General features: G+C 34.5%; 1 protein-coding gene across 6 annotated transcripts in view; it reads left to right on the plus strand.

The window, feature by feature from the left end:
• Positions 1-26,275, plus strand: part of LOC111413077 (retained) — a 109,410-nt gene extending 83,135 nt beyond the window's left edge. For all 6 annotated transcript variants that reach the window (XM_023043914.2, XM_023043915.2, XM_023043912.2 and 3 more), the window contains 3 exons: positions 15,605-15,788; positions 19,836-20,701; positions 25,007-26,275. In XM_023043914.2, coding sequence (XP_022899682.1) covers positions 15,605-15,788; positions 19,836-20,701; positions 25,007-25,125 — 1,169 coding nt within the window. In that variant the 3' untranslated portion in view covers positions 25,126-26,275. The remainder of the gene's footprint in view (positions 1-15,604; positions 15,789-19,835; positions 20,702-25,006) is intronic.
• The last annotated feature ends 214 nt before the right edge of the window (positions 26,276-26,489 follow it).

Here is a 26,489-nt window from a genome sequence, read left to right on the forward strand (position 1 = left end):
CGGTCGGGTTACATTAACTCGCTCGCTTTGATTATATGAAAAAGGTTAGCGTCGCGACGCCGGTGCCTGAAAAGACCGGGGAACGCTCCCTGAAACGAAAAGAGAGAGGGGGAGGGAACCGAACGAGCCGTATAAACAAATTTAACTTTATATTGCCCATTAAGACTTCGTGATTTACGACGGAGTAAGTGTGAAATTTTCAGACTTGTGTAATTATATCACAATTAGGACGAGAAGTCTTTAAAATTCAAAAAAAAAATTAATCGATTCACAAAATTGATCTATTATTGGAAACAATAAAAGAGAAAAATTGGTGTTTTAGTTCGATTAGCCGGAACTGGCAAGACTCACGTAGCGGAAAATATAAATTCGTAATTACTCAGACTGTAAAAGACACCCTTTTATTTTCTTTAAGGTTAAACGCGTTTCCGTTTTAAAGTTCTTAGAATTCAAATATAGATTCATTAAAAGAAAGAGAAAAAGAAACTCCCTGTGTATAATCGCATAGTAATGAACGTATGGATGTTTATTTAAGAATGTAACCTTAAAGTTTTTTAAAAAAATATATAAAAAATTGATATAATTCTAAAACCAATTCTTATTTAGTCACATTTTATACTTTATAATTTTAAAATTATACAGGGTGTGTCAAATTTCTGGAATATAGCCAATAAAAAATTCTTTATTAGTTGTAGCGAATTTATTGGCGATACTTGTTTACATTGTTCTTTGTTTTGTTGCTATGGCAACCAACATTGTTATTTTAAATGGGATGCATATGTTTTTTTACACATTTTAATAGATCCCTCTACGCGATGAACATATCAAATCATATGATTGTATAAGAAAAAAATCGAATTCAATCAGCAAATTACAATCAAAGTAGGCGCCGAAATAACGCCGTTGACAGCTTTAAATGTTAAAAAATTGACAATTTAAACAAATATGGCACAATTAATCGAACGACAAAGAATCCAAATATTAATAATGTATGGGTACGATGCAGGTGATAGAAAACGCACTCAAAGTGAGGTTTAAACCGGAAGTGAGGTTACCGGAAGTGTTAAAAACCTTCCAAAAAGTTGATGGAGCCACCAATGACCATACATTATTAATTATTCATAATTGTTGAAACTGTAATTTTTTTAACATTTAAAGCTGTCAACGGCGTTATTTCGGCGCCTATTTTGATTGTAATTAGCTGATTTAAGACTTTCAAAAAACGCATTTTTTCTCGATTCTTTTCTTATACAACCATATGATTTACCATAACAACGAAACAAAAAATAATAGAAACAAGCAAATACCGCCAAAAAATGCTCCATGATTAATAAAAAAACTTGTATTTAAAACATTTTTCTTTAAAACCACAAATGGCGAAGTTATTGGCTATATTCCAGACATTTGACACACCCTGTATATTGTATTCAAATTTCATTAAATTATTAAATTAAAAGAACCTCGTGTTGTCTTGTTTAAGACCTCGGTGTGGTGAGGGTAAATATCTTCTTATAAGAGAGTTCAATACTTTGCATCTTTACACCAAAATATATACCTAAAGAGTAACTTTGCTTCAAATCGTCAAGGTCGTTTACGGGCGAGGCGCTACGAAATCAGTTTTTGAAGATTCTAGCGCGAGGATAAATGTTTTTTTATAAGTGTAGAATACCTTTACAAAGATACATGATTTTGTCCAAAATCGCCGAGGTCGCTTGCCGGCGAGGCGCTAAGAAATCAGTTTTTGAAGATTCTTGCGCCTCGCGCGCATGCGACCTTGACGGTTCTGTCTAAAATCGCCGAGGTCGCTTGCGGGCGAGGCGCTAGGTTTATATATCAATACAAAATCGTCAGTTTCTGAAGATTCTAGCACCTCGCCCGCAAGCGACCTCGGCAGAGGAGACTAAATGTCTTTATATAATATTGAATACCTTAAACCTTTACCAAGATGCTAGCGCCTCGCCCGCAAGGGACCTCGGCGGAGTGAGGTTTAATGTCTTTTTATGAGAGTGTTAAATACGTTGCATTTTTACCAAGATACATGATTTTGTCTAAAATCGCCGAGGTCTCTTACGGGCAAGGCGCTAGATTTGATATACAGTGTGTTAATTAATTATCGTACCCGAAGTCATCATTGCAAGTATGCAACCAAATACGCAAATGGCGTATTGCAATACCAATACTGTGATATTGGTTGCATACTTGCAATGATGACGTTGGGTACGATAATTAATTGACACAGTGTATCAATACGAAATCGTCAGTTTAAGGAAGATGCTAGCGCCTCGCCCGCAAGCGACCTCGGCGGAGGGAGGGTAAATGTCTTTTTATAAGTGTAGAATACCTTACACCTTTACAAAGATATATGATTTTCTGCAAAATCGCCGAGATCGCTTGCGGGCGAGGCGATACGTTGATATATCAACACAAAATCGTCAGCTTTTGAAGATTCTAGCGCCTCGCCCGCAAGCGACCTCGGCGGAATGAGGGTACATGTCTTTTTACAAGTGTTGAATACGTTGCCCCTTTACCAAAATGTATGATTTTGTCTGAAATCGGCGAGGTCGCTTGCGGGCGAGGCACTAGATTGATATAGTCAACCGAAATAGTCAGGTTTTAAAGATTCTAGCGCCTCGCCCGCAAACGACCTCGGCGGAGTGAGGGTAAATGTCTTTTTATGAGTGTAGAATACCTTGTACCTTTATAAAGATAAATGATTTTGTCCAAAATCGCCGAGGTCGCTTGCGGGCGAGGCGCTAGCTTTGATATATCAACACGAAATGGTCAGTTTTTGAAGATGCTAGCGCCTCGCCCGCAAGCGACCTCGGCAGAGTGAGGTTAAATGTCTTGCGGGCGAGGCGCTAGATTTGATATATCAGAATCGCCATCTTTGGAGAATTCTAGCTTGCGTTATCATCAAATATCTCAAAATTTCATACATTCAACATACAAATTATTATGTACCATTTCAAAATAGATAGTTTCAGCTTCAATTTGATATATAAATTATTGCTTAAATTTCATAAATACAGTTGGGACCACTTTTTAAATTTTATCAATTTTTATATAAATATAAACTGAAGCGAGCATCGTTATCTCCAGATTTCTAAAAATTTTATACATCTAACATACAATTTATTATATATTATCACAAAATAGGTAGTCTCAGCTTTAATTTGATATATAATACAGTCGAAATGATTTTTTAAACAACCTTTTTTTATTTAATTCATCAAATCACAAAATTTTAAGAACGTACCCAAGGTATTTTTTTGAAGAAGTCATTTTGGAACGTAGCCATAACAAACATCGATTCTTTTCAATCATATAACATACAAGATTTGATCACATAAAAAAAAATTTTAAATATTGAAAAAAGATATTGAAAAAATGTTTAAGGTCGTAAAAGTTATTTCGAAGAACGAAACAACACGACATCACAAAGCCGAAAGGAAATCGTGTCGAAAAAAGACGCAAAAGATTTTTTTTTGGTGGGGAGAAACGAAAAAGGCTCTCTTCTCGGTTTAATAAACCGAAATAAAGCCCCGGTTTAATAACGCCCTATAAATATTTTTTTGAGAGCACGTTTTCGATCGGGACGACAAAAAACTCTTTAATTTTTTTTTGTTGTTTTTATTCCTTTTATTTATTTCCCGAAGTTTTATTTTTGTACCCGGGGGAGGCGTGCCGTTTCATAGGACACGGTCGTTCTTTTAAAAATCTTTTGTAACACAGAGAACGTAATAAACGTACATAAATAATATCAACACATATACGTACACATAAAAAATGTTTTTTTGAAACATTTTGTTTTTTTCAATTAGATTAGTCATTTTTGAATTATTTATTTAAATTTATTTCTGAAATTTCAATCTTAATCTCGACCATTTTAATTAAAATTTGTCCTACGCTCTCGCCAATCTGCACGCCCCAATAAATCTACGCCAGCTCGTTGATAGTGATTTATAGCGTTTGTAATCACACCATGTCTCAGGAATAATGATGGTGTAGCAATTTAATGAGTTAATCGATTGAAAATCTTAAGGAAATTTTAAGATCAAAAAAAAATTAAGAAAAAATAATATTTTTTTGAAGTATTGTTAAATACCCAAAGAAAATTTGAGTGTTAAAAATTAAGGCGTGTCGACGACTTGGTAGTCTCTTTCTCGTTTTCTCTTTCTATACGCTAACGAGAATCAACTCTCGGGGTCCCGATCCAATTCAGAGACAATTATGTGGACCGCGGGGATCCTTTAATGGTTAAATTGCCTTCTCGCACCTTACTCTTGATTTTTATTAAGTATCCAGATAGAAAAGAAAGCAAAAATCTTAAAGACAAATTAATAAGTTATTATGTTTATTAAGTGCTTTAGCTCAATAGGTAATAATATTGCTTAATCAACATTTTTTGATGTTAATTTCACCCATTATGCTTAGGGATCAAAAAAGATTAAATTTGGACTTGTATCTATAGATACTAGTCAGAATAATTTATTCAATGCAAAGAGTTATTCTTTTCTTGTTACAATGAGGTTGTCAATCAAAGAGTTGATTTCTAACCTGAACTATGTACATCGTTTCGTTATAACGTAACTCTTCCAAGATCAGTTTTGTTCCAATTCTATTCTTCAAGAACTATCTTCTTCAGCTTAGAAAGGGTTTACGTCTGCTTTCAGATTCTTTTGAATTTGCATCATTTCTGGCTAAGTAATTTTAGAAAAAATGGTCACTTCATGACAATAAGTGGTGATAAGTTGTGGCATAAGTGATGATCATAAGCACTAAATCTTTTACAAATATCTTCTGATCTCCTCCTTTTCTAAGTATTGAGTTAATCTTCTTCAAGTCTTCATATCTCCTGAACTTAGTTTCCTTTTTGGTAATCAAAGGGACCTATGTAACAGAGTCAATATTTGGGAAGTTAATACAGTAATATTTGTACGTTCTATAACTACTCTTCTTTTTTATCATCATTTTTGCATTCTCATAGTCAGGAACGGCTGTTCCGTATAAATGTTTAGTTCTTGGATAATTAAGTAAATAACGAATAATCAGAATATTTATGAATTCACAAACTACATCTTTGAATAGTTAAATTTTACAAATTAAATTCTGCTAACAATTCCTCTTAATAAGCACATTTGTGTTAACTTATTCGACAACATTGCTCCGTACTGGTATTACACTATCGAGGCTCATCAACAAAGACAAGGGTAGATTAATTTGTCAGAAGAGATTGCATGCATCTTCGTAAACTATACTTCAGACACTCAGGTATGTTGACTCTCATTCTGAAGTCCACAGTTCAGTGTCTCGACTGCGAAGCTGAACTCCAGCTTTCGTACCACATCTTCAAGGACCGTCTAAGAGATCTGGTCCCATGAGGTTTTCCTTCTCTGACGATTTTTGGCAGTCTATATTCTGGCATATTCTCCACATGGTCTCCATTATCACCGTGTGCCACAGGCCCATCTCATTATGTCCTGCATTCCACATTTTTCTCATAACTTCGCGTCATATACTGTCTAACAAGTAGTCCATCATTAAACTAAAACTAGAAGTAACACTTGCACTATTTCGGATGCCATGTTATCAGAAACAAGTTCGAAGTTTATTTAGAGTAACCAACAATCGTGCGAAGAGTTGGGTTGGGTTGGGTTGGATTCGGTTGGGTTGGGTTGGGTTGGGTTGGGTTGGGTTGGGTTGAGTTCGAAGTTCATTTAGAGTAACCAGCAATAATTGTACAAAGAGTTTCCATCTCTATGATTCCGAGAAGCCTTATGGTTAGAGTATTTTCCTCCTTTGTTTCAAGAACTTATGACATTACTGGTCTTACAATCGTTTTATACATCTTTACCTTTCTCGTAGGCACCTCCATACCACCGCTTCTGTTGTGGTATGTATTCTGACTTCTTCTTTCAGATCTCTATTGCTAGTGATGTTCAACCCACAAGTTTACACTTTCTTCGTTCCTTGAGTATCGTTAGGAACTGCGTTTTCTGTACAGACATTATTTTATCTATCTTACCTCGAGCCTCCAAGGGAGTCTGCACAAGGGGCCCACTGGGGCCTAAGTGCACATAAAAATTACGCACCCCTCTACATACATACATACATATTAAACCATATTATACTTTTCTGTCTTCTTTGTTTTCCCGAAATTAAATAGCATTCTTTAAAGATTATCTTCGTTTTCAAAGTTTAAGACTGCATCGTCTGCGTAGCATATGATCTTCATATTCTTCTCGCCTGATCTATACCCCCTTCCACCACGCATCGTTTCTTCAAATATTTCATCCATCCTCATCCGTTGTTATAAAAAAACCTATAAAAGCCTTAACGCCAGTACTCATCTCACTTACAAGTGTCACAATATTTGGTTGTATGAGTCGTTTCTCCAAGAAGCTATGAATCTGAAACATGGATACTCAATAATCTTCATCAAGAGTTTAAACAAGTTTGAAAGAAAGATCTTACGAAGGATATATATGGGCCAAAATATAATGCAAACCTGGGAGGATGAAGACAATTAATGAAGTACGAGATAAGAGAAGTGCAAAAAGGACCAGAACTATCAACGCGTATTAAAGCCTAGAAACTGAGGTGGCTGGGACATGCGTGCAGGGTAGTTACTCAGACGCCAGGGGGGCAAGAGGAAGGGCAAGGGTAGCATGGTCACAACGTAACCATGCTAGTCTCACCCTCTCAAAAGCCTGTTTCAGAGAGCCCTATGACCATGTCATTTATTTGTCAGATAACGAATATTGCATGTATATTTGACCTGTTTTTTCTGAATCTCTGTTGTTTTTCCCAGATCCTCATTACTGTTATTCTGGTCATCAATTTTTGGATAGAATTCAAGAAGCTAATTCCCCATTGTTGCTTGAGGTTGTTTTTTTTGGCCCTTCTTGAAAAGTGATATCAGTCTGCTGCATTTCCATTGAAATGGTATTCTTTTACTTTTAACGATTATATTAAACAGGGTGTGTATTGCATCTACCACTGCGTTTCCGCCATATTTAATCAGCTCGTTTGTTATATCATTCATACCTGGTGATTTTTTGTTTTTCAACTTTTCCTCGTTCAGCATTAGCCTCAACATCTACTTCAGAAGGTTCTGTGTTTTCCTCATTTTGTGCTTAGGGCTTTTATGAAGTCGTCGAGCTACTCAGTCTACCAAACGGTCCTCATAGGCAGAATTATGAAGTTACTGGATTTTCAAGTATTAAGTTATAGGGCACCTCTTACAATGGATTGAGGTATCAGGTACTCAAGTACCATCTACCCTGAAAATTGCTACTAGATAAGTAGTTTTGAATTCCTCACCAGACTTTATTATATTGATGTACAAATTCTTTATGATTGATTGCTAAGCAATTGAGTTTTCTCCAACATGGAATTTGGAGCTGTCTGAAAATTCATGGTCTAATTCTTTATATTGATCAAAAATTGTTTAAAAAATGATCTTGTGTAATAATTTTTTGCATTTCTAAAAATATAAACGAACTAGAAATATGTTTTTAGAAAAAACCGACGTGCGAGATCTAAAATTAAATAAATCATTAGAGTCCGTCTCTACAGATAGATATTCATTAACGATCTCGCGTATCAATCACCTTTAGGACGACGACTACGATGAGGACGTCGTGGTTGTGCGGTTGGTTTCGTTCTGGCACACGGTCGACTTCCTCCAAAATAAACAGATGACCCGTATCACGTCGCTGTCACGTCTATAAACAATGTTATGATATTTCTGTTCGCGCCGGCGTTCGCTTCTTTCGATTTGACATAAACGTTATATCATTAAGACGTCTTTTTCTCTTTCTACCCTGCAGTCTCCAAGTAGTACGTCGCCTGGGGCGTTTTTATTTTTTCTTTTTAATTTTTATCGTCGTCGTCGTCATTTCTGACCTTCTTCTTCACGTCATCATCATCCTTCATCATCGAATCAGCTTCCTTTCACCTTTCTCGATCTTCGTCATTTTACTTTTTTTTACTTCTCGTTGTCTCTCGTCCGTGATTTGAATTAATCACGACTTTAACTTCAGATCTCGTTCCTCTTCAAAAGAACGATGATGTATAGCTAGAGATTTTAGATGAGATTGGAAGCTTTGTTTCTGGTTCATTTTTTTTGCTTTTCAAATCTGTCACGATCGTTATTAATTTTGATATTATTGATTTGTTTTATTTCGTGAGAAGAAGGAAAAATGTTTTATTTATTAAAAATGTGGTGTGGGTGTTAAAGGTTTTTGGTTTGCAAAGTTGGTACAACAAACAACACTCCACAACATATGGCCGGTGGTGCTGCTGCCCGCTTAAAGTTCTTATTCTTAGCCGTGCCGATAACGTCTCGTTCCCTTTTGAATTCCACCGGTGTATTTCTAGTAAAATAACCCATAATTTGCGCCATAAAATTGCCGGTGCACGTTCGGCCAATGCCGTGACGCCGTTCAAATTGTTCGCGAATGGATCTATCATTATACATATATGAGAGGGAGTCGTGACCGATCGCGCAATTTTATAAAACTATAAATGGAGGACTATTTTCTACAACCAAGTACGTCAAAAAGTTTTCGTCTAAAAAAATCCTTTTTGATTAAACCCTGTATACACTGACGTCAATTAGAGAATGTATTCAATGTAGTCATGCATTTATTTAAAGAATGTATCCAAATTTTAAGAACGTGGTTTAGTTATTATAACAATTTATGAATGTACTCGTAACAAAATTACTTTGTCAATGAGTACAAAGACATTATGAAGATGTTATGTATTCATTAAATTGAAAAAATGCGCAATGACGTCAATGAAACGAAATTTTTGTTTTTTAAGTTGTTCAATTTTAAATTGGTAAAGCAATAAAGTCCACCCATTAATAAATCGAACCGAAGGTGACAATTCAATTTTTGCGATAACATTAATTTGAATTTTCGCGCCTCTCTTTCATTATTCATGTCTTGTTCTTTCTCTCTTTCTCATTTAGCGTTGGTCACATTCGATTAGCATAAACGAAAGAAACAACTGACAACAACCGTCGCGCAATTCTTTTTTTTTGTTTCTTCTGTTCTTTTTTGTATTCAGTGTTTTTTCGATTCGAAAAGTTGTGTGGCCCGAAGGGTACCCCGGCTGATTGGGAAAAGGAAATAAAAAAAAGAACCGGAAAAGGGAGGGAGAGGCGAAAGGGAGAACTCGGTCCGAAATTCGAAATGCAATTATGAAAATTTGACTTAATGTCCGCGAGATTTACGAGCCGGGTTAAGTGTATTAATTTACGAGCGGGTGCCCCCTCTAGCGGTACGAGATACGAACGACAACCACAACGACTGTTGTTATTCTTCGACAATAAGAACCAACCCCAATTGTTTCTGGCATATTGAATTATTTAGCTTTTAAATTTTAATTTGAAATAGGTGAAAATGCCGATGGTTTGTAGTTATTTTTGTTGAAAGATGTAGCCACGTGACCGTAATCAGTCATTAGCTGTCACTCACACACACAACATAGAAAAGGAAAGATGGATTTTCTATTTATAATTTTATAATGAAAGCAAAAAGAAGGCGTCGGGTTTGAGACGAAAACGTGGTTTTATTATTACGTTTCGGGATCGCGGATTTAGGAAACTTAACACTTTCCTTTCGGGAGAATGATTTATTTATGGCCTGCGTCGTCCGTCGTGACGTCTCAAGCTCGATTTGACTCTTCTCTTCCAACTTATTCCACAACTCGCGCACGAAAGGAAAGATTGACGGAAGGATTTTACTGGGTTTTGTTGTTGTCCCCGAGGTGGGCCAACAACGTGATGGAAGCACCTAAATTTGAAACATCAAAACCCACTGTAAATGTCAACATGTCCAACTTAGAAATTTCATTGAGTTTCGTAATTTTGTTTTTTTTTGTCCAAGTATTTTCAATATTTAGTTTCAAAATGTCTACCAAAAATATTTTGCGGCACTTTGTACATACCTATACAGCGTGTTTTAAATAATTGTCTCTGTTAGGAAGATATAAACAATGATGTATATTATTATGTATGTTATGCTGCAAAACTCCCTCCCTAATTTGAAAGATGAATAAAAGACAGATGGTACAAATTAACGAAACTGTATTAACATGAATGGAATCTGCAGAATGGGAAGTTACACCAAGAACTTGTTTTACAAGTTCCTCTTTTTGAACAACATATCGCTCAAGTGTTTTCCTTCTTTATCAATACATTCTCGAATGCAAGTTCGCCATTACTCTAATCAACATTTCTTGAGGAATACGAGCAATCTCTTCTTGAATCGTTTGTCGTAGGGCTGGCAGAGTTCTCGGACGATGTTTGTAAACTTCAGCGTTAAGAAACCCCCATACAAAAAAATCACGGGGAGTAAGGTCTGGAGATCGTACTGGCCAGTGGATGTCTCCGTGCAAAGATATCAAGCATTTTGGGAACAGCTGCCTCAGTTCTTGAAGAAATCTCCTGCTTGTGTGCCGCGTCTTACTGAAGCCACACATCCTGTTGAATCTGTATCGCATTAAATCGTGGTGCCATAAAAGTTTGAAGCATTTGAACTGTCACTCCTCCTTCAAAAAAGTACAAAGTTAAAACATAATACCGTAACTTCTGTAGATTCGATTCGTGTTAATACAGTTTCGTTAATTTCTACTATCTGTTTTTTATTCAACCTTCAAATTAGGAAAGGAGTTTTGCCGAACCTTGTATAAATGTTAGTTTAGTTGCTAAGTTAGTCCCAAGTTACTCTATTCCATGTTCATAGATAAACTCGGGGTATTCCCCGAGTTGTCTATACGATCTATAAATCAAAACTGGTAGTTCTAGTTTTAATTGTTATTCAGCGCTAGATTGTTGTATGTTTTTATTGAATTCAAAGTAGAAGCACGTCTCTTAATAATAATAATAATATTTATTGTGCATCCAAAATACATATTTTTTACACTCGTCATATAGAAAAACACTTACAAAGAAAAGAACAAAGCACACAATACATAGTAAAATCGCATGTAGGTCATCATTCTATGAACTGATGTTGTCAAAACCCAAACCTACACCTTTCTGTGAGTTAAAAAGTCTGGAAAATTTAGGTCTATATCTCTGTGGGCAGTATATTTATCTACATTATTGTGCAAGTACAGCAGACACTCTAATATAAATAGCGAGAGAAATATTAGTATTTTCTGATCTATAAAGAATTCACGGCACTCGTCTCGATACTTCAGACCACATATGACACATATAACAACCTGTGGCATTGTGAATATCTCTTAATAAATGCAGGCGATTCCTCATGTCCTTGAGATCTGCAGGAAACCAGCTTGTGCATTTCTTATTTACGCTGCAGCCGAAAAATCCTAGACCAACCCGAGCAGTTTCCCAAGGCCAACTAAGAATATGACAATAGCGATTGACACGGTGCAAAGTAAGCAGTTCTCAACACCGGTCCCGACACATTGCCACCTAAAATGTACAAAAATGTTCCTGCTCAGCTTTTCGCAAAATATACTCCCATTTCAATGTGGGGTCCAAGAGAACACCCAAAAAATTTATGAATTGCTCATCCATCAGATCTGGCTGAATGCCTCTTAGTGTAAAGCCAGCTTCAGCTGTTTTGTTGGAATTCAGATTTAGGCACGCAAACCACTCCTGAGCCTCAGAGCGCGACGGCCGATTTACTACAACAGCATTAATGAGAATTTTATGTCTGCTGATTAAAGTAGTGTGGTCAGCGTAGAATATGATTGAAGATTTAGATATTGAAGCAAGTCATTTAAGTAAATGAGGAAAAGGGTCAGTGGCTTCAACACTGACCCTTGTGGAACTCCAATAGAAATGCATTCTGATGTAGAATAGCGATGATTACAACAGACTATTTGTCTTCTGCCACTATATCTACTCAGCTTCTTTATTAATAAATTATGGTTCACACAATCAAACGCTTTACTGAGGTTGCAAAACGTAGTTATCATATACTCACCTCTCACATAACAGTTTATTGCCTGTTCTTCTACAGGCTTCTACAATTCTATTCTTTATGAATTTTCAAAAATTTTTGAGAATACAGACAGGAGTGAGGTTGGTCGATAATTTTCTATTGCAAGAGGATTGCCTTACTTAAAGACAGGAGTTGCCAATGCTAACTTTAAAGCATTTGGAAAAGTATTTTCTCTCATGCATTGGTTGATTAATTTTGTTAAAGGTGATGATACTTAAATCTTTTATCAGCTAATATTATAGCATTTAATCCGTATACATCTCTACTTAGAAGAAGTATTTTTTAAAGAGCAGATTATACCACGAACCTCAATTCGGCTCCAGGCAGAATTTCCTAGATGGTACGGTGATATTAGATAGTAGCTGATTAAAGTTAGTTGTCAAGTTACCCCACTGAATTTTATTAACAAGATCTAGGGCACCATTTATAAAATAATCATTTACTTCATTTGGGACAAAGATTGCTTTAGTATTACTTTTCTTGCTTATTCGATGACTGTTCACTATCTTCCACATATACATACTTACATGAATATTTTTTTTGTTTTAAAATCTCATCATTATATCTAAATTTAGCATCCTCTCTACAATTTTTTGTCAGAAAGTTAAGTTCACGCTTTAGTTTCTCACAACCTATGGCATTGTGAATATCTCTTAAGAAATGCAGGCGATTAATTTCTCATGCCCTTGAGAGCAGAAAACTAGCTTAATTATTTTTTCAAGAAATGCGCTATGAAATGCATGAAGAATAAGGTCATGAAATTTATCAAACTTTTGATTGGCAGTCAAATCATCATGCGATATGAAATCCCAATTTATATACATATAGAGAGTTAGAAAACATCTTTCCATGACCCAACCCAAATGTTTCTAGTTCTATGTTTATACAACAATCTAGCGCTGAATAACAATTAAAACTCTCCTCACCTCTTGATTGTTCTAGACTGCAATCTGACTTAAACAATCTACATGCTTTTTGCTTAAATAATCACCTATCATTAAACTTATTAAAGTGTAATATTATTTCCTTCTCTAGGAGAGTGAACACAATCCACTATAATTATAGCTTCGCTGGTGCGAGGTGAGAGGTGTTATTTGATTATAAATTATTATTTGATAAACATCCCAAAGCCTGGCGTATTTTAGGATTTATTATAAGATCCACGGTAGCTTTTTCTAACATTGATGCAATTATAAATCTCTATTTTGACTATGTCTACAGCACACTTAACTTTTGCAACGTCGTTTAGAATCCTCAGTATCTCTCGTATAAATCTAGAATTGAGCGTATTCAATCTAAATTCCTCAAATTACGAATCAACTTGCACTTCTTTTCGTATGTTAACCCTCAACCAGCGTCGCTTTTGTGGGGATATGTTATATTTTTACAAACTTTTGAACAACAAGTGTGATTCTCCAATGCTTGTTGGTTCTATATGTGTTCATGTTCCTCCGAGATTACTTCGCTTGACTTTCTATTTATGACACCTACTCCTAGAACCAATGCATGTCAAAACTCTCCTTTATTGAAAATAGCAAGATCAACAAATCGTGTTAACATAGATCTGTTTCAGCATTCTTTCTATGCATTTAAAAAACTGCTCTTTGTTGCAGTTGGTGTATTACCTCGAGCGTTCATTTGATATATGATATATTTATATCATCTAGACTTAGTTTTAGTTTTTTCCTTTTGATTCACTTTTATACCATTTATATTAATCCATTAATATTAACTGTAATTTTATTTGCATACAATTGGTTGTTTATGGTACAGTGTTTTTGGGTTCGACCTGTTTCTGTACCCACATGAGATAAATAAATAAAAACTAGAACTAACACTAGACCTAGAACTAAGTCTAGTGTTAGTTCTATTGCTAGTGTAAGCTCTAGTTTTAGTTATTATTCAAAATTTCTTATTTAATGGACTTTTAGCATTAATGGACACTTCCTTCCCCGTATTAATGTGTTGTAACGAGCTTTTTCTGTGATATGATAAAATTTGTAATAATTATAAATTTTTGTTATTTCAAGACAATTTTATTCATCATCAAAAATAAATTTTAGACCATAAACGGTCTTAAAACCGTACGCGCCGCCCCTCCTTATTAGATTCCCGGAATATGGCGCGGCTCTTTTGATCGCCCCAAGCTCGTAAAACGAAATAAATCGCTCCAGCTGTGATTTAATTACGTACTTTCGTCCCGAACGCGTTCCTTCCTCTTGGCACCCCCCTCACACATCTTCTCCTCACCTCGTTTCCCTTCTTCCTTTCCCTTTACATCAAAAACCCAACTCCCCTTTGCCTCTCCTTCCGATTTCCAACTACCACTCATATATCCCACCACCCTTCAACGAACCCAGAAATAGAAATTCATTAGTTCTACTTTGTCTTCTGAATAAATTTTATATTTAGATTTTAGTCTAGATGTGTTATGTTTCAATGTCTCTCTGTCCATCTGCTGTCTGCAAACACACGTACACATACACCGACGCGTATATTCACAACCACATCCACCGGTTTATATCCACAACCAACCAACATCTGTTTGTGTTCATCAAAACTTCCCAAAATTAAGACATCAAAAACGATTTATACAATTCACAAATTTATACGAGCGTTTTTGTTTTTTTTTTTTTGTTATTTGGTGGTTTTTAAATTACGCCATCTTTAAAAAAATAACTTGAATGTGTATACTATACACAAAATAAAATGTGTACATGTTAAAGGTTTCTACTACTACAAAGAGAAATAGAGACTTTTCTGAGAACGAAAGACAGTAATTTTTAATGGGTCCAGATCAAAGTCGAGTGCAACAAAATGGGCACAGTGTCCGTTTGTCGGTTCTTTGATCGGGCAGAGAGCGTGCGCTCCTCGCGAACGCCCCCTATACAAGACGAAATCATCGTCATCGTAAAAGCCGCGACGAGAGCGATAGAGAAAGCACGAGGGGATGGCTCCAAGATGAACGCGCCGCACCTCGGACGCCGTTGAAACCATAAGTTACCGGCTTGCGTTGACATTTACGCCGCCATATTCAGTCTTCGTCCAGTCTCAACGACGATTTCTTACGACCTCTAACCGCAACACATTAACGACTTTAATGTTGCAAGTTGGAAAATAGTCTTAAAAGATTATTATTTACTTGATTTCCTTTTAACTTAATATTCTAATTTTGATCTGATATTCTTTTTGTAACCATTTCGTGTTCCAGTTTTTTTTTTTAGGTTAATTCTTGTAAAAGTACTAAAAATCGTTTCGATAAGGATGCAATAAGCGTAACATGACGATGTATTTAAAGTATATTTTTTTAGCATTTTTTCGCGTGCACAGTTTTCTTTTGGCGTTAGAGCGCGCGCGCGGGGGGCATAAACATGCAAACACCGGTCGTAAAGTAACTGCACGGAACCTGCCGATTGATTAGATGGAAACTCGTAAAGATGTATAGTGTTATTTATGCCTTCGGTAAGCCGCAAAGGGTGTTGACGACTTATCATTCCGCCATTACAACGTTTTATTAGCCTTTGTATGAAACTCTCCGCAACCAACAACCAGCAAACTCATCTTGCATCAAAATCAATAGGAATACTAAAAAGTATTAAAAAATTTTTTTGCAGGTTCTCCAATCAATAGACTTCCCATTATGGCCAAACAAGTACTCGACTTATACGAACTTTACAACTTGGTGATAGCCAGAGGTGGACTCGTAGATGTCATCAACAAAAAGCTGTGGCAAGAAATCATTAAAGGTCTTCATCTACCATCATCAATCACATCAGCTGCGTTTACATTAAGAACACAGTAAGTTATTTACCTTTGTTTCATATTAATTGATAGCTACTTCAAATAATCATATATGTCTTTGTTTCGATTTGACGCAATTCCATTGGTTGTTGCCTTAGTAACGTCATAATAATAGGCGTGGCTTTCAAAAAATTTAATTCCCATTGGTTCAAAGCCAACCTTATTAATTATTTATATGAAGAAGCTATTAAGGTGTATAATAACAGGGATTTGTATTGAAACTATTGAAGGGGAGTGTAATTGTATAATAAAGAAAAGAGTGCTTTTATAATAGGCAGAATAATTATAAAACGGGAGGTGAGTTATTATTAAATGGGGGAACAATATCCAGTCACGTTTTAACGATCTAATCTCTTCATTTGCACGTCGACTAATGAACGTAAAGGATGAAAAAGCAAAAAGGGGGGAAAATGAAAGAGTGAGTGAGGAATGATGGAGGAGTGGTGATATGAAAAGAGAAGGGAAAAAAGTTGGTTTGGTCGTCTCGGTGCGTTTCGTTCAGTTGCTAAGGTTGGTAAACGGGGTCTCTCTCTTAACCAAATAGACCGGCCAATAATAACGCAACGAAATGAAATATCATTTTATCGCCGGTTTTAACGACCGGACCCGACGGCCGAGGGTCTGTTATTATAATTATTAATCTGTTTTTCTCCTTTTCCAATTTCCCGGTGATGGTAATTAAATCCGAACGTGCGCACACACACAAAAATATTATATTCGAACAAGAACAGAAAGAAAAAAATTAACTCGAAAAAACTCTAAATGGTATTAACTCTCAAAAATACAATTAATTTTTTGTTTTGGGGGCACCCCATAATATATATAACTAAATTTTTTTAATCTACACAACGAATTTCGCAAATTTACAAAATTCCACTTATTTCGAACGTAAATGTAATAGTGGTTGTCTATATTTTTCATTATTGTAAATGTAGAAAAGAAATGTTTTTGATAACTTTCAAGGTCGCTTATCACCGAGGAGCTAAATAAAGAAGTTAGAACAAAAAGAAGCTAAAAAGTTTTTTTCATTAACAACATGCTTCGTGACCTTGGTACAGATGTAATTATTGTATTCCCATCCTAGGTAAAATTTATTTTAAGCCAAGGTCACTTCCGGCCGATCCGCTGCAATCGAGATCGTCAGATATAAAATGCAAAAGAAATATACAAAAAAACACTCTGATTATATACTAAGACAAAGTTTATGAGACTTTATGTTTGATGAGAGAGAATCCGAGACCAATCGAGATATCGATGAAAGATTACAAATTTCTTTGGCACAATCGCAATCTAGCTCAGATAGCTAGGAATTCTTACTGACGTTGGCTATTTTTGATTTTTTGATACAATTCAACAATTTTAAAAGTAAATCTTTATTTCGCACATCAAACTGGTTACGGAAGCAAACACAGAATTTAATAGGAAATTTGCAGAGGTTTTAATTACCATATGGTGCCAGATATTCAAACTCGACTCATTAACCATATGAGAACAAATATTATAAAATAATTTGAATCTATAATAATGCTCTATAATAAAGCAAAAAATAATAAGTCACCTGTACGATTGATTGTGTTGTATCGCACTTTATTAGGAGCAAAAATATAAGATGTACTCTACAAATTAATTTGAACTGATTAAAATTGATTTCTTTGCTTGCCGAATACTTATCAGTGTTGGTAGTTCGACTCATTATCAAGTACTAAATTTTGACGCAAATATAAGTTATGGACTGTGAATCAATGAAAAACATCGTTTGACTACAACACCATCTTGGAGCTTCATAAATAAAACACAAGTAAGAATTTTGTATTTTCTGAATCCGATATGTATTCGTAGCTGACAAAAATGTGCTGCAAAAGACATCACAACGGTACAAATTATACAAGGCCAATGCGTTGTATAAAGTCTACACTATATTTACAATGAGAATGTATTTATAAAGGTGTACAGAAATTTTGATCGTCTCATAGCCTTTTGGAGAGTTGTATTGACATCTTGGGACATGTTGGATACTTAATGGTTGATTGATCTAGATATCATAGGCTATTTGGAAGTAAAATTTTTACTTTGGCTGTTTGTTTTGTAATCAAAAAATAACTACGTAACATTTAATGACTGATTGTAAGAAAAGGCAATGACCTCTCTTATCTGGATTACAATAGAAGTCGATTCAAACTTAAGACCATTAGCAATTATGATCACATAGATTGCTAGAATTAACTATAGAGGTTAACTTAAATAAAATGAAGCACAGAAATACAAAGATAGAAAAATGTAAAGTTAAAAAGGCAAAAAAAGGCTAAATATAAGAAATCTGAAGAAAAAAGGACGTAATATACCAGCAATAGCACTACTGCTTAATTAAAAATGTTGTCAAATTTTGTTTACACACAAACAAACGCAACCTTACCTGTATATTTATACTAAATTTCAAATTTTTCTGAAAAACAAACAAATATTAAAAAAGATTAAAGAATTTGATGTAAGAAATTTTATGGACAACAGCTGATATTAGGAAAATATCTTTTTTGCCTTCTATATCTTGCTTGTGATTAGTCTAAAAAGGTTGGTCGAGAGAGGTATTAAAGTTAGTTTAAATCTAGTGATTTGAGTCTATTCTGTCATAACAGTGTATGGTAACTTTCTTCTTCTTCAAACAAAATACTTATTTCAAATTTGCTCATTATGTGTGTCCACAACCTGCTAGGTATTGTGACATATGGCATTACCTTGTTTGGAACTACACCATCACTAATGCAAAGTCCATCCAATTCAGACCAAAATGGTCTTCCAACATGATCATTTTGATGGAAAAAAAATTTGGTCCAATCACATTTCCGACATGAAATCCACAACACACGACCACTTTTCATCTCTGAAAATGATTTTTGATGAAATTCAGAAATCTCCTCAAACTTTAGCAGGGCCCAACTTGAAAAGTTTTTTGTTTGATGAATAAGAGACTTCACTTCTTGAGTTAATTTGATCTTACAATTTGCAAGCTGAGATCTTTATGCAAAATTCGCCATAGTTCATGAACTTTACCATGATAAAAATTTTATGGTTTATTTGCGTTGATCATGAAAAACATTTAAGGGTTGGGTTGAGTTAGGTCAGACTGGGTTGGGTTGATCTTCCAACATAGCACTACAACATAGCGAACTTCATTGACATAACAAATTTTATTCATTTTCATCGATCAAAAAGTGGGTCCAATAACACCTCTGGGATGAAATCCACACCAAACGGTCATTATTCGTCGTTGTAATGGAATTTATTGAAGCACACCCACATGTGCTTCAATAAATGTTGCATGTTGCAGTCTAATCATGCATATTTGCTTATTGACAAAGCCATGCAATCAAAAATGAGCTTCGTCGCTGAAAATGAAATTGAGAAATCTGTTCAAACTTAAGTAGAGCCCAACCGGAAAAGTTTTAAATGGCTTCACTTCTTGAGTTAATTTGATCTTGCAAGTTGCAAGCTAAGATCTTTATGCTAAATTTGCCACATAACTTCACAATGACAAAAATGTTAAGGTTCACTGTTTATTAGTTCCTAGAGATCTAGAGATTTAAAGCATTTTTTAATGTTTTATTCAATTTTCGTCAATTTTCAATTTCAACCTCAATCTCTAATTCCTTTTATTATTATTATTTCTTTTAGTAAATTCTTTTTCGAAAACCATATCACTTTATAGCACACGATTTAAATTTTTATTGACGTCCACATCGTAAATCACTCGGTTGTCCCTCTTCTTCTCGTCTATCTCGTCTTAGTTTCTTCGCGTTCTCCTTTGAAGAGATTTTTACGTCCTCAACTCCTTGACCATCAAAGCGATGGTCCTTTTTCAATCCTTTCAAGACGGATTACCTTTTTTTTCAAGGGGGGGGCTTTTCCTTTTCGGTCCAAACGAATCGATCTCGTGGTTAAAAAGAAGAAACTTTTTTGACCAGGTGTTAGTTACGATTTCCTAAAAAAACGATTAAATATTTTTATTTTTCTTGAATTTATTTTGATTTATTCTTATTTTTTTTTTAGATATATGAAATATTTATACGCATTCGAGTGTGAAAAACGACAATTTAGTACGGCGGATGAACTTCAAACGGCTATTGATGGAAATAGGCGTGAAGGAAGACGCGGAAGTTATGTAAATTACAATCGTCCGAGTAATCGTTCACCAAATCATCAACAACAAATGAGTCCGATCTCGATGAATATCCATCAACAGCAACAATTAGCGGCAGCTAGAATGAGTTTAGGTTTGCATAATGGTCCACATCATATCGCGCATCAATCGCCACCGTTGGTGCCCCAATTAAACGGAAATCCTTTACATCCCATGAACAATTCCGTTACAATGGAATTTCAACATCGCATGTTAGAATACATTAGGAATGTTGCCGCGGCATCATCGACCACGAACACTCCAAATACACATGGAAATAACGTTGTAGTTCCGACTACCACGGCTTTAACGAATGGAGCGCCGTTAAATCCCATTGCGGGACCATCAGGAATTGATTTATCAAAATGGTGGAGTTATTACAATAATAACAATAATAATCAAAGTGCCGGGAATAATAATCAACAACAAACTCAGCCGCCACCACCGTCTCAAGGAGTTGTTCCTGCTGTTTTAGCCGAACCGCAAAGGGAGGCTTTAAATTTATCAGCAACACCTGAACCCGATGAAAATAATCATCAAAGTACTGGTGGTAATGGTAGTGGACCAAGTATTATTGAACCGATTCCAGGAACAAGTGGAGGTGGTAAAGAAGAAGATGGTGATGATGGTCATGATCCGGATGAAGATTTTCAACCTAGGAAATTTATTAAAATGGAAAATGGAGCTCCCGTACCTGTTTTACCTATTAGTACGAGTATTTCAATTCAAAGTCGAGGTAAGTAATTATAACAAATTAAATAAACTAACTTAAAATTCTCTTTTTAATTGAAATTTGAAGCTATTCCATTTGGCACTAAATTACAATTTTGAACATTTTTGACAACTAAAAATTACTTGAGTACTTTAAAATGGTAACAAATAATAGTTATTTCACATTATTTGTGCCTTGGGTCATTTGGAACCGTACACCAAAAATTTTTATACACGTCAATCCGAGTTTCTAGTCGAACGGTTTCAAGTGATAAATGATGGACGCTTTCAAACCGGTGCCAAAATGCACTGTGTGTCTAGAAGGCTAAGAAGAAGGAGAAGTCTCGCTGCCGCCCGTTTATTTTTGGGGTGTCAGGTGCCATCTCTGTGTGTGCATCTAATTACCGAAAAATATGCAAATTATTTCAAAATTTGCAAAACAACAAAATATAAATTTCAACAGTTTAAAACATTTATCTTAACTACTCTTAAAACAACGTTCAAATTAAGTAATTTATTTATTTTAATTGTATAATAGTTTATTTCAGAAATACCTGAACATACTACAATGTGACGTTAAAGGGCATTACGCTCCAATCACCACTTCATGAAACTCTTTATCGAACATCTTTCTAGTACCCATCTTTTCAAAAATATGTCTAAATCGGCAATAAATATGTTTTCATTTCTTGGGAAGTGGCTTGATATGATCATAAACTGTAGAGTAATACTCTCTGGCTTGACACTTATCATGCTTTAGATTTTCATTTTTTCAAACATATATGTTAAGTGTTGCAAATTTCGTTCATGTTTGAAAATCAAAAAAAATCTGATGGTTTCATCTGCATTACAACAAGCTTTTGTAGACGTGCTAATGGACAAAAAATTCGGTCAAACGTTATCAAAAAACTGCGTCTACTTCTTGGAGATTACCATGTCCAGGTTCTATGTATATTCCTATTCTTGGGAATATGGTAATCAGACCAAATTATCAGCTGTAGTTAAATCTGGAAAATCTGGTACAATTTGGTCCAAAATTTTCACCAAATGCGATTTCCTTCTCTTCCGGATATCATATCATGCCAAACAGCGGAATACGTTTTCTTATTTTAAAGGTAACTCTTAAAGTAACTCGTACTGACAGGAAAGGTCTGATTGGACTGATTGAAGCTATTATTTTGAACCAAGTCATGCTCTGTTATCATTCGCAGGAAACTTAATACAATATAATTTCACATAGTAAGGCTGTGTTGGTACAAAGTAACTCTTATAATTCTAGCTTTTTTAGCGTAATATTGCCTTCTCTAGCAGGTCTGGATATGATGCAATATAATACAATATAAAAGTGGGCATGGTTCAAAATAATTCTTATGTGACGAATTATCTGCTAGACCCAAAAAGTAGGAGCAAAGGATATGAATGTGAAATTAAGTCTTGTTGTAATAATATTCTGTTTCAATACAAGTTTTGTTCTGGACCTGGCCAGACACATTTCCAGTATGATACGAAGTAGCTACTATAACAGTTAAATAGGACCATACAAATCAAGATATTGATTCTTGCTTATTTTGTGCTATTAATGTTCCTTTGTTTCTTAGATTACAAGTTCAATTCCTCGTGTAGTCAAGAACTAATACCTGTTTTTAGTGCCTTCGTATCTTGATCATATCAATATCAACCTTTTTACATTTGCTGTTTTAGGTTCGTTTGTCTTCGTGAAGTGTTATTACATATCCTCTCCTTCTAAAGGTTACCATCCTTTTCAATATTCAAGATTCATGTGACTTTTTCAAAATGTCTACGTAATGTCTGGTTGAGTTGTTCTGTGTATATTTTTTACTTGCTTCGGTAAGGTATCTCAGATTTTGTGGTATGCACAAAATACATACAAAAAGGAAATAATGCTAGTACAAAAAATATGAAAACATGAAGTTCAGAACTTTGATAATGTTCAGCTCGGAATATAGCTGGAAGGTATATTTTTAGGAAATGTATCTGTATCTTGTTAGGGACGTGTATCTTGTGTTGTAATCTTACGTATTTTGCCTTTCGTCTAAGCATAGTCCTTAAAGTCGTATAATCAAGTTGCTCCTTGCGATGATCCTCCTTTTTACATTTGCACCTGGCTCCCAATCGTTGTCTAATTCATAAAAATCACCCCTCAACTTTTCTATAGTTGAAAGGATATGCTTTAGATCTGCCATTTTGGTAACTTTCGCAATTTCTTTTCTGCTTTCTTCTCTCTCCCGGTATTCTCAACCTAATTCTTTGTATAATTCTTGATTCCAAACTTCGAGATCATGGAGTTCACAAAATTCTGTCCTCTTCACTTATAACATCTTCTAACCTCACATCACGAGCAAGCCTGGGAAAGGCTTCAATAATATTCTATCGATGTAGAAGTTTTCAAACACCATTTAAGCATTTTCTTGAAACTTCATTTCAAACCGAATTGATGCTTTTAAATCTTTAATACCTAAATATATCGTGTAGTCCAAACTTTCTCGTTTAATTTCCAACGAAATGTTTTAACTTAAACCTTTTAAAGCACGATGATACATGAAAATCGGTTTAAGGTTCAAAATTTCTGGCAAGTTTGCTCCTAACCATATGCTAAGTGTTAATCTATATTTCGCAACATTATGGAGCAACGCTATTCTCGAGAAGTTAAAAATTCGTACTGGTAACTTTTTCCAATAAATCTTGCTCTATATAACTAAGACATTTCTTAAGAAAAATAACCACCCTTCACGATTGCTGCTGCATCACATAATCTCTATCAGTTATAGCAACTTGCATGAAGGGAAAGTATTTTTAGATTTGCATCATCCACTCAAACGTCAACAATCTCTACTGTAACTGACAAGTTTTATACTTCCTGTCATTTTTCTTTTGGTCTACAAAGTATTCGACCACAAATCGTGATAAAACCGAACGTTGGCTTCAATTAATCCTTATTAATTAGGAGTTAGACAGCCACCGTATCTAATGCAATATTGAACTTGAGGGAGAATATTGTTATAGTAAAGATGCTTACAATTATTCTTTTTGTGCCCTTCATACATCTGAAAGGTTGCAGGATAATTCTCATTGCAGTTCTTGAAAGTAACTGACTCGCAATTAGTGTAAGCCACTTTAATTTTTTTATCTCATCAATGCATCTCTCCCGAAGGAAAAAATCTTTGTATTTGTGACTCATTGTTCTTATTTAGGATTTTCATTAATTTTAGGGTCTTGCAATTGTCTACAAGCAAGTCCCAAAATATTCCCGGGTTTGGCAGTAGCGATGTTGATAAACAACTTAGCGTGTCGCATTACAGGAGAACTGGTCCACAGTAGGCGAAGTCTCTCTTTCAAGTCCAATTCTATGTTTGGCCATCGCAAATGATATACCAACTGCTGGCTCTGGCCTCACAAACGCTTTAGCGCTGCCCTCTCGTGTTAGCTCATCTGCCGCTTCATTGCTAGCAACCCCAGAGTGATCTGGGATCCAGATCAAAGAAACTCTGTTATCACAACTCAGTGTGTTCAAAGTTTTTTTACAGATTAACCAGAGCTGACACCGTTTTCAGGGCCTGCAGCGCCTGGAGAGCGACTTGACTGATGTTCTGCACCCTTCTCTCAAGAAGGATTTTAGCACCCATGTGAATAGCAAATATTTCCGCCTGGAATACAGTACAGTACATACCCAGGCTGTAAGCTTGCTTAATCCGAAGTATCTGGCAGTATACTCCTGCCCCGACCTGTTTCGGCGTTTTTGATCCAACTGTGAACATGCAAATATCTGCCTGACCACAGAATTTTCGTTTTCGATCCAGAATTGCCGTTCAGGTAGTACAATCTGGTATCAAGCATTAATCAGTAATAATCTAACTCTATAATGTGGCATGTCCAGCTTCACGATATTTTATGTATTTCTTGATGCAGATTTCAACACATCCTCCATCCTTGAAAAGGTTGAAAACGTCTTGTAAATTTCCAATTCGTTCTTTTATAGTTTTATTCAATATAATCACATCATCCATGTCACAAGTTACAAAAGCTGTAAATTTTCTTTAATACTTCTTTGGTGTTACCCAACAAAATACAAACACTTGAAGAAAAACTATAATATGCACTAATAAGAAAAATTATAAATTAAAAAAAACCATATTTAAAATATTTGAAATTAAAATATATTTTATTTAACATTTGAAGTTATTTTTGGTTGTCTCCACTGATGACACTGCCAATGTCGATGATTGATATCCTTAAGTTAATTTCCTTCAAATATCTAGTCCTCGCGCTTGCACGTGTTCATTTTAAAAATATATTTTGTTTGTTGTTGCAGGAGATGGTCGTAATGGTGATAATTCCTTAGTGGTAACAATGCAAATAGCCGGAGTCGCTTACGAGGGAGTTTTATTCGCACAGAGGCCTTCGGGCGAGAATTCATCGACGGTTTCGTAAATTAAATGTAAAAGAAAATATAATGTTATTAATTTATATTTTCGATTTATAAGATGTAACATGTAAAATAAATACTTAAGCAAAAAATATTAATTAAGCAATAATGTTATTTTATATTTAAAAAAAAAATTGTACTTTGTAAGTCTTTATACAATGTTTTTTAGTGGATAATAATTACATAAGACGTTTTTATGTATGTGCGTGTAAATGAAATAAGAGATTGTGGAATTGTATATTTTTTTGCTGTAGATATTTTTATCAAGTTAAAATAGCAATTTGGAAAACGAAGAAAAATAAAAACGTTTAGGTATTGTTTGTAAAATGAGGATGCAATATCAAAAAAAATTAATTAATGAAATTAAAAGTACACCAATACCAAACTTGAATTAGTCATACGTTTTTTCTAATTTATATCAAAAATGTAAAAGAAAAAATTCTTTTTAAAAATAATGAATTAAAAGTAAATCATGTGTATTGTATATTATTGTATAGATGAAGTTAAAAGTAACTCTAGAAATCAGTATTTGACATTAGAAATTATTATTAAGCTAACTTTACTACATAACTAATTACATATTAGGATTAAAGTGACGAAAAGAAAATTAATAAACTGTAATTAGCCTCTCTTAATGTTTAAAAAAATAAGAAAAAACACATCGAAGACTGTTTAATATTTAGATTTTCATTACTTTAAAGATTTTTTGTAATAATAATTTAATCATGTTTTTTAAGTAATCATTTAAGTTAAATTAAAGTTAAAAAGATCATCTTTGTTTATATATTATGCATATTGTAATTTGTATTATTTTATTTATATACCGAGATAAAAAAAAATGTTTGTTCTTGCTGATGTATATTCGCCTGGTAATCTTTAATATGTGTCTTAGATTAGAATTTATTTCAAATTTCACTGTTCATCACAATAATTATTAACTTTCTAATTAAACATGTAATTCTTTCTTTTTAATTTTGGACCAAAAATCATTTTATTCTTCGAATTTAGTCTCTCAGGGATTTAAAACGCCAATTCCTGATTTCTTTGTGTTCCCTCCACTTTTATTTATCATATATTTTCTCTTTTTTTGTCTTAAGTAATTGGTTTTAAAACATTTTTTTAACTAAGTAAAAAACGAAATACTTTAAATTTGTATGTATGTGTTTTATAATCATCCACATCATCTCATCTTATATGTTAATAGAGAAAAATTAAAGAAATCGATATAGAAAAATAAATAAAGGTGTTTTTTTTAAATTTATTTATTAACCCAAGTAAAATCCCAATTGATTGTAAAAATTCTCACCTCAAAGTACTCTCATGAATTTGTTGAATGATGGTTTGAAGAGCTCTCTGTAAATCCTAAAAA

Source organism: Onthophagus taurus, chromosome 7 (assembly GCF_036711975.1).
Source record: "Onthophagus taurus isolate NC chromosome 7, IU_Otau_3.0, whole genome shotgun sequence".
NCBI lineage: Eukaryota > Metazoa > Arthropoda > Insecta > Coleoptera > Scarabaeidae > Onthophagus > Onthophagus taurus.